Below are 23,814 nucleotides of genomic sequence, written 5' to 3'. Positions count from 1 at the left end.
CATATAAATGTCTAACGTGCTAATTATAGTAGGAGAACAAAATCCTTAGTTTCCATTAAATTAACAACAAAGACTGGTTTGGTGGTCCATTTTTCAAGTGTTTTATATACCAGAAAAGCACAAAACCAAAAGCATGATTTAAAAAATATATCATTTTTATAAACTGATATTCGCTAAAAGATTAGTGCTTAATATACAAGGTAAAAGAGATCGGGATTCCAGTGTGCTGCAGCAGCCAGCCCTGGTGCTGCAGTTTCAAACATCTTCAGCACATTCTCTCCTACAACACCCTGCATTTCACCCCGGAGGAGGAATGCTGGCAAAGATATGCACCACATGGGATCTGATGTTGGACTCCACCACATGGAATTTAAGCTGTTGGGCCCTGAAACTTTATTCAGCAGTTGGAAACCATTCCACAGCTTTGCTCCTTCACCCTCCCACTTGCGATTAATGCACAGGCATGAACACCTATTGAGGAAAACCACACAGGACTTCAACCAGTGACTACGGTAGGCTTGTTCCTCACATATTAATTTAAATACTGTGTGTTAAAGTGTGATTCTAAAAGTCTTAATAAATGTAAAGTCATTTGTAGTATAAGTTTAATTTTCCTTGAATAATTAATTTTCAGCAATACTTTCATATATCATTTTATAACTTTAACACTGATGTAGATAAGAACTGGAAGCAGAAAAAGTTACAAATCCATTTTATTTAGAGATTTCAAACCCTGGCTATCTGATAGACTGGCATCTGCAGTGCAGCATCAGCACCTCTCAGTGACTGTGTGTACTTTAAAGCTGTCTGAAACATGTACTCAGCAGTTAAAGATCACTGGTGAACCTCAAAGAATCTTTCCAGTACATTCTCCAAAGTTCCTCCCTTAAAGTTTATGTGACCCTAGTCTGCAGTGGTACTGCTGCACTGTTCATAGTTTAAGCTTTAAAAGGCAAGATTACTAATTAAACAAGATAACCCATTACATTTACAAAATAAGAGAAACTTTTATTATACATCACTTAAAAGTGTTACTGTCTACTTTTTATGATGTTAAACTTAAGGTTTAAGCTTTAATCCTTGCCTCAGACTGCTTCTTTTACATCAATATGGATCAAGAGTTCCTTTAAAGCAGCAATGTTGAAATATGATATTTTTAACTCCACATGACACAGAATCACGGATCCTCGTGTTAACCATTTATATTGCAGGTATCCCAAGAAGACTTTGACCGTTAAAAATACCCCTGTTCAAGGCATTCGATTGTTAGTAAACTTAGCAATAATTCTTAAATTTCTTGGTAGGTAAGAAATAAAACTACTTTCTGAATTTTTCAGAATCTTCACTGGCACATAAAAAGCTGTTAGTATCTAATTAAGAACCACTAAGGGTTAAATAGTTGTTCTCTATCCCCTACTGCATACACCGTGCCAAAATATCCTCCAAGCTTTTAAATATTGCTTCGATAGTCTGCAGTTTTATTTCCAGGGGAAGAAAGAGTTTTTGTTCCACAGTTATCAGGTCACTAGTTACTTCCAGTCACTGTGAGTTTGCTGAAATGAAGACTGTGCATTCTACACTTCTCCTGCTACTGTTCGTGCCTCTGACACAGCCAGCACCACAAACTCAACTCGACTCACAAACTAACTATGAGTATGGAACAGATTATTTGGAAGAAACAAAATTTAGCCAGGACTATGAAGATAAATACCTGCATGGAAAAAATACTAAGGTATTTTAAATTTATATTCTAAAATGATACTCATTTAAATGCATATTATTCCCTTAATTTCAATATTTGATAAGTAAAGAAGGGGAAAGGCATTTTAAGATTAAAAATAACTGTATTTTTCAGATATGCATGATTCCTCAAATTAATAAGTAGTACCAAAGGGCAAACAAAAAGTAGCTAGAGAAACCAAAAATTAAAATTTAAAACATTAAGACTCTCTGAAAGCAGCAATTTATGCTAAATAATGCTACATGATATCCTATAGTTGCATGTTATATTGCCTCAAAAATAAATTAGGAAAAGATAAATTATAAGCTTATGTTTATAGAATTCAGAAAAATACAGTCCAAGGAAGTAAATATAAAAATATTTATTGGTTATGCATGCCAATTACATAGAATACCAACAAATAAAAAACTACAATTATTATGGGGATTTGTTTTTAATCACATTTAACAGTTTAGACTCCACCAATTTATACCAAAGATCTGTAATGATATGCCACTGAGTTATGGTTTTTATACCACAATGATATAACCTTCAGAGCAAAACAATTACTTGTGGTTTTTTTCTGGGCATATAGAAATACTGGGAGGAGAAGGAAGTTAACATAGCATAAAACTATATGCTGCCCACTGTGTGTGATGCACACATACACTGGAAAATTAGAGTCAGATACATAATAATATGCATTGCTTTAAAAGTTATTTTTACTACAAATCAGATAGTTAAGATTTTAAGATTAACCAGTCCAAACTCTTTCCCCTCCTAACTCACAATGAGCTAATATTAATGCTATAGTTTCTCTTTTCCAAAGGAATGAGTTAAGATGCTGGTATTATTTCTACCTATGGTTATAACAAAACAGACAGATTTCTCTATCAACAGCTTCAAATTAAAAATCAAACAAAACAAAAAAGGTTATAACCTATTGTCTTACTGGAATGATCTGAATCTATCAACTAACTGCAAGATACTTTCAAAATTCCTTGAACCTTAGAGCTTTCTGCTTAACTACATGGAGCTTTAAGCAGTTTTTCATCAATATAAATGTGTGGGCCAATATTTATGGGAAGTGGAGAACTCAGTGGGGTAGAGTGATGTTTAGGCAGTACACAGATGGGAAAATGAGGTTTAACGGCAAGGTCAGGAGCCCACAGAGAAAGCATGGAGCAAGCAGGGAGATAAAAAAGGGAACAGTACCCCATATAATAAATTATAGTCTAATAGCAGAAAACACATTCTCTAGAAAGAAGACAGAGGTGAGGTGACAATCCCCAGTTATACAGTGTTAACAGCCTATACCAATGGCTTGATCAGGTAAAGAAGCTAGGATAAAAGGATCCATCCTAAGGCCAAGGCAGCAAGGCATCCGGGTCAGGAAGAATTTATTTAGTACTTTATGTTTTATACCTATGCTGTTGCTCAGAAGGACAGACACTGAGAAGAGGAAATCAGTTCATATAAAGAACAATAAAGAAAAGTTCCACATAAGAAAAACTTTCATTCACATTCAGAGAATTATCTCCTAACCTCACACCTAGAAATTCAATATATTAAATATTTATCAAATATTGAGTTCAATCCATGAAAACAAAAAAATAAAATAAAAAGCTGACTCTCTTACTCAGGAATGCATATCCTACATAGAGTAATGACAGTGTAATTTAATGAATAATGAAATGGAATTATGTATAAAATCTTAATGGAGTGCTGAGATAGTTTGGCATATAAAGTCTCTTGCAGCCATAAAACCCGTAGGCCCACATAGTGGAGAGAACTAACTTCTACAAGTTGTCCTTTATTAAATATGTATGTCACATACACATAACAAGAATACACATATACATACTTATATATACAGACATACACATATAAAACAAAATCTTGATGAAATACCTTCAACAATGACTATGAGGAATGTTTGTGATCCTTCCAGTTTACAGATTCCTGTCTTATTACACCTGATAACAAATTTCTAACTTTACAATAGGAAAAGGAAACCATGATAATTCCTGATGAAAAAAGTCTCCAGTTACAAAAAGATGAGGTTGTACCATCATTACCCACCAAGAAAGAAAATGATGGTAAGTATGAACAATTTATCATCTAGTAGTTTTGTCTTTTTGTTTTGTTTTCTGAAGACAGGGTTTCTCTGTGTAACAGCCCTAGTTGTCCTGGAATAAGCTCTTGTAGACCAGGCTGGGCTCGAACTCAGAGATCTGTCTGCCTCTGCCTCCTGAGTGCTGGGATTAAAAAACATGCACCACCACCATCTGGCCATCTACTATTTTTGAAAAGCATCTTTTAAAGATACAAATGAAGACATTTTACTCCTTGTTGTAATCAAAAGTTGTCTCAAGGCATATAAACTGAAATTTCCTCTTCAATGGTAAAATCATTATGGCTACATCGAGCGTGCTCATCACCTACCACTATACACTGTGAGGGAAAACTGTGGACTAGAAAACATTCAAGAACATTCAGTAATTTGTCTAAACCTATCCTTTAGAAAACACATTATTTTTGTTCACATAAAAAATAAATTCAAAAGCCTGGCATGATGGCATACACCTTTATTAATCCCAGCACTTTGGAGGCAAAAACAGACAGACCTCAATGAGTTCTAAGTCAGTCTGTTTATGTAGCAAGTTTCAGGTTAGCAAAGACTACGTAACAGGCCTTGCCTCAAAAACAAATCAATTCAAGAAAGAATTAAAGGTTATTTTTCAAGTACAACCTATAGACTTACAACCAATATAATACAATTATTATCGTCAAGACACTTGGGGAAGTCAGGGATGTGGTGGCATACTGTGTGAGGCCCTAAATTCAATGAATAGCACTTTAGAAAGCAGCAAGCAAGGAAACACAAAGTAGAGAAAAATGACTCTATATATGTAACTACAATGTCTGCTTCAATTAAAATAACAGGAATATTACTGCAAAATAACAAGCTACAAGCCATACTGTACAGTTCTTATATTTGATTTATTCTTGTTAAATAACATAACATGATTTCACATGAAAGCATGAAAAAAATCAACCCACACCAGTTTCAGTCTTGCTAAAATAAAGTTAAAACGAACCAAAACAGAAAATACATCCTCAAAGTCTGGCAAGTATTTTAGTTAAAAATGGACTTAAATAATTGAAAAGACTCCTTTTCTTGGACAAGATGCCTCAGTATCATAAAATATCATTATTCTCTAAATTCAGAAAAAAAAACAACCCCACTAAAATTACTAATTTTTGATAATGCTAGGGAAGTGGATTCTAAAATGCTTATAGATACATATAGGGAACAATGAGAGTACAGTTGTGGAAACACTGAACAGTGCCATACAAAACACCTTTAACATGTTGGGGATACTAGCACAAGAACAAAGTCTGTGGACACAGAATCAAAAGATCAGACACAAACAGAAACACAAAGACATTTAGTATATAATTAAAGCAAGGAAAAGTACTCAAGCATTCAGTCACTGAGGGAGAAAATTTTAAATAATTGAGTGTAGGAGAACTAGATAGCCATTTGGAGGGAGATATTAGATCCATTTTCATAAAAAGAAAAAATAAACGTAAGAATGATCAAAGATCTAAACAAACAAGATGGGACTGGAGTGATGGCTCAGCAGTTAAGAGCACTGGTTGTTCTTCAAAAGGAAACAGGTTCAATTCCCAGCATCCACATGGCAATTCACAACTGTCTGTAACTAAAGTTCCAGGGGATCTGGCACCTTCACACAGACATACATTCAAGCAAAACCCCAATGTACATAAAAAATGAAAAAAAATCTTAAAAATTACTCCACAAAATTACAGAAATAAAAAACTGTTTTTCAATTTTATTTTATGTACATTAGTGTTTGGCCATGGGTTTTGGATTCCCTGAAACTGGAGTTACAGACAGTTTTGAGATGCCATGTGGGTCCTGGGCACTGAACTTAGGTCCTCTGGGGAAGAGCAGTCAGTGCTCTTAATCACTGACTGAGTCATCTCTCCAGCCCCAAGAAAAAACTTTTACATCATATCAAGAACCAATGTTCATGCAAATACACACACAAAGCAGAAAAATAAACAATAATATTTTTAATTTTAATAAGAATACATTTGGAAAATGGGCAAAATGTATGAAGACTCTTAACAAAATGACTTTAAAGTGACACAAAATACATGAAAAGATGTTCAATCTCACTTTTAGTTAAAAAATATAAATGAAAATTACACTGATATTCCATCCTTAACCTGATTTTAAAAATTGAAGACAAAATATCAACATATTCCATGATCAAGATTGCACAATAACAAATATTTGAATATACTGCAAGAAGAAATGTGAATTAATACAACACTTCTAGACAGGAATATGACAGTATTTAACAAACTAAAATAGATTTCCTTGTTACCTTTTTTGGAGGACGAGCAGTGCTTGAGATCAAAATCAAGGCCAACTGTGTGCTAAGGGAAGCACTATTGCTGAGCTACATCCTAAGCCCTATATTTACATTTCGACACAGTCATCACATTTTATGAATTTTACTCTGAAGACCCATATCTAAAATAAAAAATACAAATGTAAAACACTAAAGTACTATTGGCAATTACAAAATACTACAAATAACTCAACAGCCTAAACACTGAACAAATGATGGCATATCCATCCAAGGAATACAATGCAGTTATAAAAAGAACAAGGAAAGGCTAGGGCTGTAGCTCATCTCATAAAGTGCTACATTAACATTCAGGAAACCTTGGGTTTGATCCCCAGAATCCACTATTGTTCACAGTAGTAAATCCTTGCAATCTCAGAAATATGAAATGTGAAAGTCAATAGGATCAGAAATTCAAGGTCATATTTGGTTATACAGCATTTCAAGTCAGCCAGACGCTATCTCAAGAAAATAAAGCAAAATAAAAGAACAAACAAAAAAGTGAAGAAGGCCTGTAAGAACATGGAGTGATTTCCAGAATATAAGTATGCAAAAAGTAAACCATAACAGACTATCTCTAACATGCTGCCTTCATATAAAAAAAATATCATTTTATAGCCGGGAGGTGGTGGTACACACCTTTAATCCCAGCACTCAGGAGGCAGAGGCCGGCAGATCTCTGTGAGTTCAAGGCCAGCCTGGTCTACAAGAGCTAGTTCCAGGACAGGCTTCAAAGCTACAGAAAAACCCTGTCTTGAAAAACCAATATATGTATATATAATTTTATAAAAAATATAATTTTTTTATTAAACAGCTTACATACAGCTGTTAATTTATGTGAAAAGAAACACAGAAGAGGAAATTTTCAAAAAACTGAGAAGGATTAAGGATTTGGCTAAGTGGTAGAGCACTTGCCTAATATGCGTGAGGCTCTGGATTAAATTTGGGGATTTAAGGCCAGTTACATCAAGGAAATAAGTGAAATCATGAGTAGAAGTGAAGGAGAACTGGGATGCGATAAAGATCTAGTTGTGAGTATATAATTTTTATGTAATCTTAATCAGAATGTTTCATATAAGCAAAAAAACACATATGTAAATAAAGTCAGTAAAGATAAAACTTATAAAAACAATAGAAATATAAACATTAAAACAGTTAATTGTATTTTGAATTCATAACATAGAAAACAAAAATCTAATGCAACTAAATCCTAAATGCAGTATTTTGACTATAAACCTTGAAGTTAAAGAAGAGCAAATCAGAAGCAGTCATGCATTGCTTAAAGACAAAAATTGGGCTAGTGAGATGGTTCAGCAGGAAAGGCACCAACAGTAAGTCTAGTAACCTAAATTTGATTCTCAGGACCTGTATAATGAAGAAAGATAACCAACACCCCAATTTGTCATCTGATCTCCACTTCTGTAGTCACATATGTGTGCGAGCAAACATAATACACACAAAATCCTTTTTAAAGTACTACAAAAAAGAGACAAGGCTACATTGTGTTTTATACTATACATTAGGTGATTTATTATGTAAACACTATAGACTACTTACACATATCTAGATGGGACAGCTTATTTTATATCCTAGGCTATATAGTGTGAATGTGCATATGTATATGGAGGTGAGTGTTAGACTGTCTCTTTCATTGCTCCTAGGGGCATGAAGAAAAAAGTGAGACTAAATTAAACACAAAGGAAAATGTAACAAGAGATCCTGCAGATGCAAGATACACAATGGGTTAGAATAATCCAGCAAGCCAGGCAGTATGGCGCAAACTTTTAATCCCGGCACCAGGGAGGCAGAGATAGGCGGATCTCTGTGAGTTTGAGGCCAGCCTGGTCTACAAGAACTAATTCCAGGACAGGTTCCAAAGCTACAAAATAACCCTGTCTAGAAAAACAAAACAAAAGCCGGGCTGTGGTGGTGCATGCCTTTAATCCCAGCACTCAGGAGGCAGAGGCAGGTGGATCTCTGTGAGTTTGAGGCCAACCTGGTCTACAAGAGCTAGTTCCAGGACGGACTCCAAGGCTACAGAGAAACCCTGTCTCAAAAAAACCACACAAAAAAGAAAAACAAAACAAAACAAACAAAATCAATCAATAAATAAATAAAAATTAAAATTAAAAGCTCAATGGGAAAAAAAAAAAGCTCAATGGAGGACCAATGTTCTGGATTAGTACTTCCCAACAAGCTTGAGAGCCTATGTCCAATCCCTGTAACTTATCCTGGAGGAAAGAAATGGCTCCTCCTAGGTGTTCTCTGACCTCCATAAGCATGTCATAGCACACCCCCGCCCCAATAAATAATGATAAGACAACTAAAAGAACATAGGAGAGTACAAAACCAGGCTTTTATTATATGGCCAAGTAGTTGCTGGCAATGTGGAAATTCAATTAAGAAAAATAAAGTTTCAAAAAGTCATGTTGAAAGCACCAACGGAATAAAGACTCTTGCTTATTACTGATATCATATTTAAAAGTTAACTCTAGGGTCTGGAGAGATAACTCAGTGGTTAAGAGCACAAGTTTCTCTTCCAGAGGGACCCAGATTCAATTGCCAGCGCCCACATGGTGGCTTACAAATATCTGTAATTGCAGTACCCAGAGGGGTCTGAAGTCCTCTTCTAACCTTTTTAGGCACCAAACATGTGTGGTGCACATACATGCATACAAGTAAACATTCATACACATAAAATAATAAATATTTAAAAAGTTAACTCAAAATGTTCAGATTTCTTTTAATAAGTTTAAATTTCCAGAACAAACAAAGGATAGCACTGTAATGACTGCTAAGATTTTCATCTTAAACCTAAAAGTTCATGCATTGAAGGTCTGGTCCCAGCTGACTGTTGGGAGCTATGCAGCCCAGTCTCTGATCAGCATTATGACTACCTGTCCAATAGGTTTCCTCTGGGTAAGGCACCTGTGGAAATGGACTTGAACTTGGCAAGGACCAGTAGTGCACAGGACAGTACAGAGTTTTGCAAAATTCGTGCAGTTTGTAGGCTTTTTTCTCTCTCATTATTCTTGATCCTTTGGGCGTTTTTTAGTATTATATTGTCAGTTACATATGCAACAGTTGTAATTTCCAATGGAAATTCTGTTCTGTCTCAAATACTTTCCCCTAAGATTCAATCGGGATGGGGATGTGGTGATTAATACTTCACAAATCACTTATCTGGAATTACTAACTACAACTCCTAATCCTTCTATCTCTATTGAGTTAAATACATATGAGAAAAACAACACTTGGAACATTGACCATGTTTCATTTCTGGAAAGGAGAGTAAGGCATTCATGCACAGGTACATGGTGCTGGTGGTGCACGCCCTTGCTGAAGCAAGCAGATCTCTGAGTTCGAGGCCGGTCTGGTCTACAGAGTCAGTTCTAGGATGGCCAGAACTGTTTCACAGAGAAACCCTGTCTCAAAAAAGAAAGGGGTTGGAGAGATGGCTTAGAGGGTAAGAGCACTGGCTGCTCTTCCAGAGGTCCCGGGTTCAATTCCCAGCAACCACATGGTGGCTCTCAACCATCTGTAATTAGACCTGGTGCCTTCCTTGCCAGCAATACATTGTATGCTTAATAAATAAATAAATCTTAAAAAAAAAAGAAAGAAAAGAATAGGGAATAAAAAGCCCCAGGATTAAACACAGTGCCAACTGTTGAAAATAAACTCCCTGGACACCAAGTACGAAATCATTGGTAGGATCTAGTATGCTCCAAGAGTAAAAAATACACTGTAAAATATAGGATGGGTAGGTCCATCTTTACCATACACAGTTTATATTGGTGGGAGAAGGGCAAAGTATGGTATAGTGGATTGGAAAAGAGCGCCTTATCAAAGACTGCCTATACAGAGATTGAGACATGGGACCCTCTTGTAGAAAAGGGAACTGTATAAAAACATACCTTGGAGACATAAAAGAACTGTCTGGGTTTAAATATTGTATTGTTTTCTTTAAAACATTGTGCTCATGTCTTATTATTTTTTAACTTTGTGACAAGTAGCTGCCAGCTGACATAAGTGCTGTAAGAGAAGAATGTGTCTGGCTCGATATTTACTTAAGTCTGCAAAAATGCTGTATTCCATGTTTACAATAAGGTTATGAAGGGATTGGGAAGGTGTTATTTGGAGAAGCATAAAGGAGAACAATGGAGGCTTTCATAATGATTACAGTGTCTTCCTTAAAATATGATGTGGTTATTAAAAAAAATAGGAGCAAATAATAAATCTGTTTGTGTAACCCTGGTAAGGAAAACTTAAGTATAAAGACAGCTCGAATTATTGGGGCCATGGAGTGCAAACTACTTGGTGGTCAAGTTTCCTTGTGCTGATGCCCCTTCCCCACCTCAGGACCTGAATCCAAGCCAAGGCTGGACCCTGGCAGCTGATGATGGTAACTTTTAGATTTACATTTATTTATTGTGTGTGCCATGACCCAACATCAATTAAGCCAACTGATGATGGTAAAAAAACTTCTTAAACTGAGCCAAAAAGTTCCACCTTTAAATTGAAAACTTAATAAGAAGGAAAATAATACAATAGAAACTTTGGGGAAATCACATAATCACTAGGAAAATGAAATTAAAACAATTAAGATACCACACAATATATATTATCTGAATGGCTAAAATTCAAAAGTCACTTAGCTTTCTTATCATTAGGACAAATGCCAAAGGGAAAAAGTTTATTCTAATTCATGGTTCTAGTCCAAGGTCAGCTAGATCCACACACCCACTGCTGTCAACCCTACTGAGAAAGCCTTATACTTTTCAAACAATAAAAGATATAGGGGATGAGGACAGGGTAAGAGGAGTGGAGAGGGGATGACCAACCAAGAAAGCACTCTAGGTATCTAAATAAGAGCCCAAGTGAAGACATTCTAAGTGAGACATTCCAAGGTAGGATCATAAAACTCCAGCAATGAGTGATTTTCAAGTTAATGGTTTGTTCCTCTCATTTGGGATCTCTAAAGTCATTAACTATTGTCATCTATTTGAAAAATGTTTTCAACACATCAAATTTGAAAAACATCAAACTTGATAAATCAATTCTAAATTCTGCACTGTACACTCCACTCATTTATTTATTTATTTATTTATGTTTTTTCGAGACAGGGTTTCTTTGTATCTTTGGAGCCTGTCCTAGAACTAGCTCTTATAGACCAGGCTGGCCTCAAACTCACAGAAATCCATCTGTCTCTGCCTTCCAAGTGCTGGGATTAAAGGCGTGCGCCACCACTGCCCAGCCCTATTTGTTTTTCACATTCAAATGAAAGGTAGCCTTCCATGAGGTGAGCAATTCGACAATCACAGCAAAATAGAAGATAAAAAGGGGGCCAGCAAGATGGCTCGGTAGGTAAGCCTGACAATGTGAGTTTAATCCACACGGTAGAAGGAGAGAACTGTCTCCTGCAGGTTCTCTGAGCTTCACAAACCTAGTGTGGTATGTATGCACCCATAGATTTACACACACATACAATAAGAATAAATAAATATAAGAATAAATAAGATATGTTGACTATAGACTATGTAAAATTCTGATGAATTATTAAGCTCAATACAAGATAGCTGTTGGTTATCACAACTATCTTTCCTGATTTACCAATGATTCTGTAACATACCTTTTCAAATCACAGCATTCATTAATTCATTATAACAATAATTTTACAATCAGATGATGAATTTTTTCAAATGAGTTTATGCTTACAATTTTGTTTCCTAACTTAGAAATGCCTACATGCCTGTTGTGTGTCTGTTTAAGTGGCTCTGTCTACTGTGAAGAAGTTGACATTGATGCTGTGCCACCATTGCCAAAGGAATCAGCTTATCTTTATGCACGATTCAACAAAATTAAAAAGCTGACAGCCAAAGATTTTGCAGATATGCGTAAGTTTAAAATATAAAAGCACAAATTTCTGTCTTTCACTTGCTATATTAAGTCAGCACTATTGAAGCATTCAAGTATACTACATACACTTCATAAAAATTAATCTTTTTCTCTTACTAGAAGAATCTTCTTTCCATACAGACTTCTGTGATCATTCTTTACTATTGATTTTGCTATTCCATCTAACATAGGTATCATCTTACGACCAATACTTCAAAATACACACTACCTCAGATGGTTCATAGTATCAGCATGACCAGGACGCTTTTCCCTCCAATTAACTAGATACTTTTCCACTTTTACCATAAATACACAAGCTGCTTTTATTTTCCTTTTTTATTGTTTGTTTGCTTATCTATCTATCTATCTATCTATCTATCTATCTATCTATCTATCTATCTATCTATCTATCTACCTACCTACCTACCTACCTACCTACCTACCTACCTACCTACCTACCTTTCACTGTTTTGTTCTACTTGGGATCTCATTTCCCATGTGCTAGGATTACAGGCACCTGGCTCCTTTTCTTCAACTTATAACTTTCTTATTTTCTTTCTTTTCTTTTTTTTCCCCCCCAAGACAGGTTTCTCTGTGTAGCTTTGGATCTTCTTCTGGAATTCATTTTGTAGACCAGGCTGGTCTTGAATTCAGAGACCTGTCTGCTTCTGCCTCTCAAGTGCTGGGATTAAAGGCATGTACCAACCACCACTGCCTGACCTAATTTATAACTTTTAACCTTGCTACATATTAAAAATATGTGGAAAGGAAGTTGGAGAAATGGCTCAGTGTTTAAGAGCATTTGCTGCTCTCTCAGTGTGATCCTGAGAACCCAATCAGGCAGTTTACAACTACCTGCAACTCCTGCTCCAGGGTATTTGACACCATTGCCTGAATACTTCATAGGCACCTGCACTCACACGACTTACCTACACACAGACACGTGTACATAATAATTAACAATCTTTTTTTAAAAAATCTGGGGAACAACTTTTTAAAATACCAATACCCCATGAAAAGCAACCACATTCCCTGGATGATTCAACAGAAACAGTTCTGAAACAGTCATGTTCAACTTTTTCATTAGTAATCAGCTTTTTGGCTTTCTAATAAAATTTAACTGGACTAATGTATTGTGGTCAGCATACTACTAATATCCTTTTCTGAAATACCAAATCCCAACTCTGGATTATTTGTTCCTTGGTCAGTTTTCTAGATACCTAGGTCATGAAGTGTTCCTGAAGAAAACCATAACCAAGAATCACACTGGCTTTACTACATTTTATTTACTTATTTATTTCGGGAGTGCAGCAATTGAGTCCAAGTCTTTCCCCCCAAGGCAAAAACAGGCAACTGCTTTCTATTGTGCCATATCCCCAGCTTTTTCAATTCTACATTTATGAGATTAAGCCTAACTGGATTTATGCTGCCATTAATAAGTCTAAGCTGCAGACTGAAGGACAGTTGGTCCTTATATTTTATAGATCCCACATTGGCAAATTCACCTTTCTGGACATGTAGTTCAGTACTAGAGCACCTGTCTAGCACATTTGAAGGGATGGGTTCAATTCCCAGTAAATTTAGGACCATGAGTAGAAATTCACAGAGTAACAACAAAACTGAGTTATTCAAACCTATTTCCAACTAAGGTATAACAAGGCAACGCTCGACTTCAGCTGTCATAAAATGTAGCAGTGTCTTATTCAGCACATCTAGCACCGTGGTTTTCATTTTTTGCTTTATGTTGAAGATGTTAGCTGAAATGGCAGCAAGTATAGTGCTGAAGTGCCATACAGTATTTCTAAATGGAGGCAGCAATGATGATACTAGGCAGAAAATGCAAGTTTTAGATAAATTTTATCTAACCTGAGTTATGAGTTATACCAATGTTTATGAATCCAAAGGGTAGATTAGCTATCTTTAGACAAAAATTTATATAAAGCAAGGTTCATATTAATTGGTTTGCAAAAATGAGTGAGCAGAAGCTTATAAGCACCTGCCTCTGGAACTCTTCTAATTCTAATGCAAAAACATTTTAGAAAACAGCTACTATCAATAAAAAGAAACTACCCTAACCATCTCAGCCTAAGCTACCTCCAGCTGCGGAAGAGAGAGAAGGGCAATGAATGAATGAGTGAATATACCTTAGTCTCTCAGTCTGCATCATGTTAACAAACCAGGAAACATTTTTGTCTTTGCTCTTGTTAAGAAAGAAGATAGAGACAAATTAATACAGTGTACCCACAACTATAATAAAACATGCTGGCAAAATTTTTTAAAAAATTACATGATTAAATTCAATTAATCACAAATTTCCCCTATTATATGGAGTAGAAATTTCCTCTAATATGTTTGTTCATAATAAATTCAGAGTCGGATGGAAAGACTATGAACTTTAAGATTCCTTCTGAAACATACATTCTAAGACCACAGTAAGGAAAAAGGCATTATTGTTAGACTCGGAGACACTCAATGGTCAACAAAGCTTTACTTATGGGGTTGTGACTCTAGCTCAGTGATAGAGTGCTTGCCTACCAAAGCATAATGCCCCAGGTTCAATCTCCAGAACCTCATGAAAGCACAGCTGGAATTACACAGTATCAGGTTGTAGGTTAGACTACCAACACTACAAGATGAACTTGACTTGAGTTACTAACTGCAAATACTATCCTGGGCCTTGAACACAAACTTTCCTCCAGTCTACATAATGAGATTCTAACATCTTATTTTTTATTTATTTCTGTCAAGCTAACTTAAGAAGACTTGATTTTACGGGAAATTTGATAGAAGATATAGAAGATAGTACTTTTTCAAAACTTTCTCTGTTGGAAGAACTGACACTTGCTGAAAACCAGCTAGTAAGACTTCCAGTTCTTCCTCTGAAGCTCACTTTACTTAATGCTAAATACAACAAAATCAAGAATAAAGGGATTAAAGCAAACACATTCAAAGTAAGTATTCCATAGCATGACAAAACATAATGTGAGTGATGATATTTTAAATTTTTATTACATTTATTTATTGTGGGTGTTTATTCGCTTTGTGTGTGTGCACATACCAGGTATACATGTAGAGGTCAAGGATAACTTTTGGAAGCTGCTTTTTTCCTTCCACTTGTGGGTCCTGGTCATCAGGTTCCAACATGTGGAATGCAGTCATCAAGCTTGGCAGCAAGTATGCTGACAGTGGAGGCATTTCACTACCACAGTGATAATATTTTTAAACTGGTGCTTGTTTCCCCCCTCTTCTGCTCCTCTACTACTTTTGACGTATATTTCTATTCAGCAAGGTAAGTGAAGAGAGCTATACCTGGCATTTACCCAGATCAATATTTTCAGAATTTGGAACAAAAAGACAAACATTCCACAAAAAACATTGGGTTAATGTGTGTTTATGTGTTGCAGAGGGGCTGGCAGCATAATTCGTGGTAGAAAGAATGCTTAGCATGCTTGAGGACCTAAGTTCACCCCAGCACCAAACATGATCAAATAAGCAAAACATGTATACCATACATATATCATACGAAGACAGAGAAATGAGTGTCTTCTATTAATAACAAAGGAACATTTTTATATTTAAAGTAAATATTTATATTAAAAGTAAACACTTTTAGCTCATTGTTTCAAAAAATTGTATTCTTCCTATTAACCAGGAATAACTGGTTTCTTTTATATTTAACTTTGGTAGATAATATAGTAGTGTTCCTCAAAGAATAAATCAATAATTCCAAAAAATAGAAATGCTCTATGAAATTGAAAAAAAATTAATCACCCCAGTCCAAAACTTTCATAGCTATGATATAATCACTCTCGGCCCTACATAGGGCAGAGAAGGTAACCTCAGGCAAAAACACGAGATGCTCAAGCTACTATTCAATAAAGTTGAATAAAGACAACTTTATTCAAAAGGCAAGATGTGAGGTATGGTGGAGCATGATGGAGGAAGGAAGATCTACACCTTTAAGGCTAGCATGGTCTACATACCAAGTTCCAGTCAGCCAGGCTATGTAGTGAGACACTGCCTCAAAAACAATAACAACAAGCACAGCAAAAGAGACACAATCTCACACACTTGAAATTGCAACCACCCAGGAGCCTCAGGCAACGGGATCTAAAGTTGAAGACCAATTTAGGCAACGTCACAAGAGAATTCCTAATAGAAGAACCTAAACTAATGAAATTTTCATTTACGCTAGTTTATGTAATTATACAAGCTTGTCATTTATCCACAACTGCCTGTTTAAAAAATATTTCTTAACTAGGCGGTGGTGGCACAGGCCTTTAATCCCAGCACTTGGGAGGCAGAGGCAGGCTGGTCTCTGTGAGTTTGAGGCCAGCAAGGTCTATAGGGCGAGTTCCAGCACAGCCAGGACTGTTTCACAGAGAAACCTTGTCTTAAAAAACAAAACAAACAAAAAAATATTTCCTTTTTCCTTATATTTAAGGTAACCATTCAACATTATAGGGTTTTGTTAGTTTTGTTTCTGTTTTTGTCCTTCTAGTATTTTTCATTAAAAATTTATAACTGATAGTTACATAAAACTGTATATGTATGGTTAAGGCATTTTCAGAAAATGACAAGATGATTTAAAGAAGCAAACCCTTAACAGGGACAGGGAAGTGTCTTTTGCACACCTTTTGTGTTATAAGATAATATTGTGCAACCAGAAAATCTTGAAAAGAAGGCTGAATCAATGTAACCTTTGTGGGTCAGGCCAGCTAGTAGCATTTTTGGTATTCTGAAGGCTTCACACTTTCTGTTGATTAGAACTGGATTCAGAAACAATGTTTGTAAATGTAAATACAAAGATATTTGGAGAAAAAGCTGATTTTTATACTATTAAGAATATCCAAAAGACTGATTTGCTGTTGATATCATAAGCAATGTTGGTGGCTTTGTTTTTTAAATAAGGGATTCAGAAACTAAGGGTTCTTTGCTGACTTTACAAAGCAGATTTAAAGATGGACATAGTGGTACACATACCTGTAGTTCCAACACATGAGAGGCTAAAAGTAGGAGGACTTCCAGTTTAAGGCCAATCTGGTCTACACTGTAAGGGGCACATCTCAAAATACAAACAACACAAAACCAGAAGCAGACACACTTCCCAAAAACAAAATGTAAATACACCTAGTTAGCTAGGTAAATGCTTCAGCATGTAAAGGTAATAGCCTGTAAAAGCCTGAACACCCAAGTTCCACATCACACATCTCCAATCTTTTAACTCTTATAGTGAGATGGGAAGAAGAGATAAGAAAATTAATAGACATTCATGGGCCACCTAGCCTTGTGGTGCAGCATCGAAAACAAGAAAAGCCCGCCTCAACAAACTGGAGGGGGAGAAATGACTCCCAAGAGTTATCTCTGACCTCTGCAAGCAGATGCACATGTGCACACAAACACATGTACCATTTTTAAATTTAATTTTGTAATTTAAAGAAATGAATTTAAGTAGGGGAGTCTTGGAGTAGCTAGCAGTGACAGAATGTTTAGAGCAGGACATAGAGCAACTCCTTATGGTCCAAGCTACTTGAAAAGGTAAGGCAAGAAGATTGCTTAAGATAAATAGGTGAAGGCCAGCCTGGGAAAAGTAGGACAACCATGCCCATCTCAGAAAAAGAAAGAAGGATGGAAGGAAGGAAGGAAGGAAGGAAGGAGTAAACATAGAAAGGTAGAGTTAAATATTCTGGATTAAAAAAAAGACTTCTGAGGAAATTGGCATGACAATGATGAAATTGTCTACTTTATTTAATACCTTAGGGTTGCAATAACCCTAAGTACAGTATCAAGTTACTATAAAAAAAAGTTCAAATAAAAGCAGTCCTGGAAAGACAGCTGATGTCCATATGATGTAAAGGGAGAATGTATATGAAAGAATTGAGGAGTGGGGAGATGGCTCAGTAGGTAAGGTGCTTGCTGTCAAGTTTGACAATCTGAGTTCAATCCCCAGGTCAAACAAGGAAGCAGAAAACCAAATGCTGTATGTTGTCCTCTAATTTCTAACATGTGCACTATGGTTTATGCACACAAACACATATATACATAAAATTTTGAAAACTGAAAAAAGATAAAAGATTGAAATAATAGCATAGGAAAGAAGTAGCAAGTGGGGCATAGTAGATGTAATCCTAATATCTGAAAAGCTGAAGAGGGAGGATGGTAAGCGTCAGGGTAGTTTAAGATACATGGTAACCCCCCCAATCATAAAATATGACATGGTAGCACAGGATGCATATAAAAGTTAGGAGTAACATCACAGAAAAATTACATTCTGAAATCATAGCATACAATCATACATAGTAATGAGTTACTGATTATAAAGAATATTCCAACATTAACCCCTCATGGGAAAACACGTCATGTTAAATTGTATGTTTGGCAAAATGCTTTGGAAAACGGCATCTTGTTAAGTACCATCTCTTAGGAGTATCCATTTTTCTAGGAATATGTAAAACTTCTATGAAAAGTTCAAAAGTTGCAAAAAACTTGAAGGATTCAACCATCAATCAACACACAGCTGCCCTCTAGACAAATATTAAGGGCTGAGTATTCAGGGATGAGATAAATGTCAGAAAAATGTGGAATATTCAATAGAATGCTATTAGATATCATAATGTCTTAAAAACCAAAAACACCACTCATGAGGCCAAATCCAATAACAATCAAAACAAAGTACCACTCCAAAGCTGATACTATTGAAAAGCTGATACTATCGAAACATGCTGGCATCAATATTGTTTTTAAAGTATATATTATTTGAATAATGTGAAGAATGCATAGACATCAGTGACATTGAACTTTTTTTTTTTAATAGAAACTGAATAAGCTCTCTTTCCTCTATTTGGACCATAATGATCTGGAAGCTGTGCCTCCTAATTTACCAGAAAGTCTCCGTGTAATTCACCTTCAGGTACAATTGTTCTTTGTACAATAACTAGCTTTATTTAACTATGGGGACATGTTTCGTACTCGTGAAACTTATTTATATGTCAGTTATGGATATAACACCAAAACAGTGCAACCACTTAATGTCTATATAAGAATTTCAAGTCCAGGGCTGGAGAGATGGCTGGCTCAGCAACCATATGGTGGCTCACAATCATTCAAAATGAGAGCTGGTGCCCTCTTCTGGTCTGCAGGCAGACTACTGTATACATATTAAACAAATAACTCATTAAAAAAAAAAAAAAGAACCGCAGGTCCAATCCAAAGTACACTAAGTAGATCGGTCTAGGAAGTATAAAGTCTGTTTATACTTTAAGCACTTCCCAGTCTAAGTAAAGTTGAGGACTGACTACAAGGCCTTACGAAAAGCAGACAAGCATTCTATCACCAAGCATTCACATTTTTAATTTTTATTTATGGGAATATTTGGCTCCTCAGGCTGCCTGACTTGGGTGACGAAGGGGTGAGCATTAGGCATTCACTGTCTATATAACTGAAACTCTTGGATCTGAGGTACATGTTAGAAGCAAAACCATTGAACATGAATGATCGGTCACATAAGATGGGATGCCTATGTGGTGTTTTGTGGGTTTGTTTGCTTTGACATCCCCAGAAGAGGGGATTCCTTTGATGGTGACCACAATGAGGACAATGAAGAAAACAACAGACACACTAAATAACCAAGCAGAACTGAGACATACAAAGGAACCACAACCACAGTAGTAGGAATTTGTTGTTTGTTCTAACAGGCCAAATTCAAGAGGTGAGCATCTTTGCTGACACACCTGTGCCACATAATGTGTGGTGTTTTCTAAATACTAACCAATTCTCCACCACCAGTTGAGTATTCTAAAATTCAATTCTGATACCTCTCAGTCTATGGAGACCCTGTAAGTTCACGGTTCAGTCTGATAACACATTTTCCACTGCAGGTACGATATGAAGCATGTGTTTGTTTTGTCTTATCCCTATATTGCAGTTTTCTAGAGTGGTCACTATGAGTTACCTCATTATTATAACTCCAAGTTCTGAAAGATGGAAATCATAAACAACTAAAGACACTTCTATCATCCAAGAAATTCTAAGTTCAATTTCTTTATGCCAAAATCATCTGGAACCCAGGATTACTCTCGAGCTTTCTGTAGTGTGGTGGAGGCAGGAGGAAGGGACAGAAGCACAGAATAATGGAGGCGAAAAAACCTGGGAAATCTGCCAGCAACTGACACAAGGTGTTATGTATCTCCTAGTTACTCTGAACACAGATTTGAAGACCACTGATTTATGTTTCTTTCTCCAATTAGTGGCAGACATATGCTTTTGGAAACATTTTATCTCATTTTATAGGACAACATCAAGTGGGCATTGCAAAAGTGAAAAAAAAATGAAAAGGAGCAGAGGTTGATATCTCAGCACCACAAGAATCTCAACTTCTTTTCACCTCTTTAAGGAATATTCAAACACATTGTACCATTTTTGAGTTAACACATTGGAATAGGATAGTTTCTTTAGCTTGCATGTTTCTACTTATATTCCAAACAGGATTGGACAGAAGCAATATGGAATAATAATGACTGTTAATACAAAGCAATACTGTACACTTATAAATATGTTTAGATTGCAAGAGAGAGTGTCATTATAGTGGACTAATATTTTTTAAATATTATCTCTAAAAGAAGACTCAATTTTAGGCAAAATATCCTGTGTAATCCTACTGTATAATATACAAAAGGTTGATTTTAGACTTCTGAGTATTTTTTCTTTTATTTTTCAGTTTAACAGCATATCTTCAATTACAGATGATACATTCTGCAAGGCTAATGACACTCGTTACATCCGGGACCGAATTGAAGAGATTCGCCTGGAGGGCAATCCAATTGCTCTGGGAAAGCATCCAAACAGTTTCATTTGCTTAAAAAGATTACCTATAGGATCATACTTTTAAAAACCATCAATGCAGTGTATAATCTAAAGTAGCGTACCTAATGTCTTAAAGGAACATAAACATTAGCTTACTATTATCATTTTATCTCACTATTATAGAACTTTATGTTTAATCAATGATGTCCAAAATTATTACATTTTTTCTTACATGTTACTATAAAAATAATCCAAACTGAATCTCTTAGTTCAAAACAAAATGATATGAAACTAAACAACATTAAAAACCCCTTGTAGTTTACACTGCACTACATCTAAACAGTGTGCTTTTATATAAACACTCACATGAGATCCACCATTCCCAAGACTAATGAAGTAAGAGAATGCCAAGAAACATTCAACTGTTTGTCTTTCTTAACATTTACTGTATTTCAAAAGCATTTAAGGCGACGTTCCAAGAAACTGTGAAAAGCCCAATGTTCCAAGTGACCGTCCACTGACTTTATGACTCATCAGCATTCTCCATGAAGCAGAAACCTTTTCTGGTACGGCAGCTATTTTATTGTATTTCTCACTTAGTCTAAGGAAAAGGGTAGCCACATCTAGGCAAAACTTTCCAGTAAAGTAAAATTCTACTCTTTGGTATAGAACCAATTTAGAAAAATTCAGTTTTATGCTTTGTGGTCACACAAATAGTCTTTAGTCAATTACTTAAAAAAAAATTCTAAGAAAAAAAATCAAAATTCTACTCATTTTCTCTGAGAGCAATAAGAGCCCTTTACTCTAAAGATTCTCAAACATGAAATGAGTGTAAACTTTTCACAGTATAGGAAGGATTTCATCAATAAATCTGTTCAAATATAAGAAATTTAAACAAAGTCTTTTGTGTTGTGCTGTACGTAGAGCTTCAGCTATACATATGTTCACCCAAACTGAACACTCACAATTCATCCAGAAGCAGCACTTCTCAATGGCCATGATTTCCAGATACATGGAACAGAGAAACCCAACCTTCTGTCTAACAATCATGACTGAACAATGCAGATTAAAGTTCCTACATTAACCCTCAGAGGAAGGTGCATATAGCACACTCACAAATATTAGTCTACATATTACTTTGGAGTTGAACATAAAATTAACAATGTTTTAGAAATAATTATCTTTTATATACAAAAGTACCACGTTAGAATCTGCATGCTTTTCCTAGAATACTCAAGCATTTGGTGTTTTGCCCCAATGCAGACTGACCCCCTTCTCTCTCATGTTATGGCTGACCCCAGACAAAACTCTTCATTAAAGCACTTGTGACCTATGAGACCATACTAATGACTCTAATAATGTTTACTAGTTCATTCATTTGATGTTATAGTAAATTTATCCCATTGTGTCATTTTGTGTGCATGCCTCAGTTTCTCTGTGGTTAAACACTCACTAGGATTACTGAACACAGTTCTACCTTTTACACTTGTATGGTACCTAATAGTACATTTGAATTAAATATGCAATAAACATTGTAAAATTTATCGAAATAGAAGGGTATTGCTTATATGGATTAAAAACAAACTAGTATAATCTAGAATAAATCAATGAAAATAGAGTGACAAGACTGAAACAATGGATAATATACAGGCACGCCCTTTAATTTTCTGACTTTCACAAGAAAAATATACTCATATATACATACAAACACAGTTTGGTATTTTGGGGGTGTGTATTGTTCTGGGGTCTGAACACAGTGCCTTGTACATGCTAGACAACATTCCCAGCCTTCTATATTAAAGAACTCTATTCTCAGCCTTCTATATTATTTTTGTAATAGAATTTAATGAGAAAATACCATAAGATAATTATAATTTTTTTAGAGTTAAAACCAATGGTTTAGATGAAATTTTTGGGAGAAAGAATATTGCTAAAAATGATAAATTACAGAATTTACTTAAATAACTTGGATTTTGAGTACAACCACTTGAACACAGGTAGGTTATATCTTTGTTATACACCTTTGTACGGAAAAATAAAATAAAATCCAGAATGGACCAAGGAAAACAACACAAGTAAAATTATCCTTGATTCTACTCTATAATATAGGTATTTCATTCTTGACAATTTTAACTAAACAAATAGTCTTAAAATTAAAAAAAATCATAACAGGATTGGTGCTGTGGAATAACTCTTTTGTACAGTTAAGATTTGTCACTTGGATTGGTTTAATAAAAAGCTGATTGGCCAGTAGCCAGGCAGGAATAGGCTGCACAACCAAACTAGGGAATGATGGGAAGAAAGGGCAGAGTCAGGAGTTACTAAGAGACATAGGGGGAGCATGACATGGTGGAGGACAGGCAAAGCCACAACACATGTGGTAACAAATAGAGTAATAGAAATGTATTAATTTAAGTTGTAAGAGCTAGTTAGTCACAAGCCTGAGCTATCAGCCAAGTATTTATAATTAATATAAACTTCAGTGTGTTTGAGAGCAGCTGTGGGACAGGAAAACTCCACCTACAGACTGGTGATGTGGTTCAGAGGTTAAGAGAACCTACTGCTCTTGCATAGGACTCAAATTTAGTTCCAGCACTGACAATTCCAGTGTCAGAAAAACCAATACCCACCTCCTTCTGGACTCAACTGGCAATGTACGCATGTGGCATACATACAAATGTGCAGCCAAAAATACACACATATGCCGGGCAGTGGTGGCGCACACCTTTAATCCCAGCACTAGGAGGCAGAGGCAGGCAGATCTCTGTGAGTTCGAGGCCAGCCTGGTCTACAAGAGTTAGTTCCAGGACAGGCTCCAAAGCTACAGAGAAACCCTGTCTTGAAAAACCAAACAACAACAACAACAAAAAACATTCACATAAGATATGTGATATCTTATTTTAAAGTGAGATATTTTAAAAATTATTTACACCTTACAAATATATAAAAAAT

At 35.7% G+C, this 23,814-nt stretch overlaps 2 protein-coding genes across 4 annotated transcripts in view; one reads left to right on the top strand and one right to left on the bottom strand.

Annotated features, from left to right (window-relative positions):
• Cenpp (centromere protein P) overlaps positions 1–23,814 on the bottom strand; it is a 198,157-nt gene that overhangs the window by 140,061 nt on the left and 34,282 nt on the right. The gene's annotated exons all lie outside the window — the stretch shown is intronic.
• Ogn (osteoglycin) lies at positions 373–22,406 on the top strand. Its single transcript, XM_048433002.3, has 7 exons — positions 373–512; positions 1,515–1,732; positions 3,726–3,819; positions 11,901–12,059; positions 14,809–15,011; positions 18,875–18,970; positions 20,777–22,406. Exons 2-7 carry the CDS (start codon positions 1,559–1,561, stop codon positions 20,945–20,947), a joined length of 897 nt encoding a protein of 298 aa, XP_048288959.3. The 5' UTR covers positions 373–512; positions 1,515–1,558; the 3' UTR covers positions 20,948–22,406.

This window comes from Myodes glareolus, chromosome 14 (assembly GCF_982192425.1).
Source record: "Myodes glareolus chromosome 14, mMyoGla1.1, whole genome shotgun sequence".
In the NCBI taxonomy this organism is placed as follows: domain Eukaryota; kingdom Metazoa; phylum Chordata; class Mammalia; order Rodentia; family Cricetidae; genus Myodes; species Myodes glareolus.
Note: the sequence above shows the minus strand (reverse complement) of the source record. Positions and strands in the feature narration are given on the sequence as shown.

Bases quoted from the DNA above. Each gene is read 5' to 3' on its own strand.
- Ogn (XM_048433002.3), top strand. From the start codon at position 1,559: ATGAAGACTGTGCATTCTACACTTCTCCTGCTACTGTTCGTGCCTCTG. The intron at 15,012-18,874 runs GTAAGTATTCCA...TTTTTTTAATAG, and splicing joins TTAAAGCAAACACATTCAAA to AAACTGAATAAGCTCTCTTT. The intron at 18,971-20,776 runs GTACAATTGTTC...TTTATTTTTCAG, and splicing joins TCCGTGTAATTCACCTTCAG to TTTAACAGCATATCTTCAAT.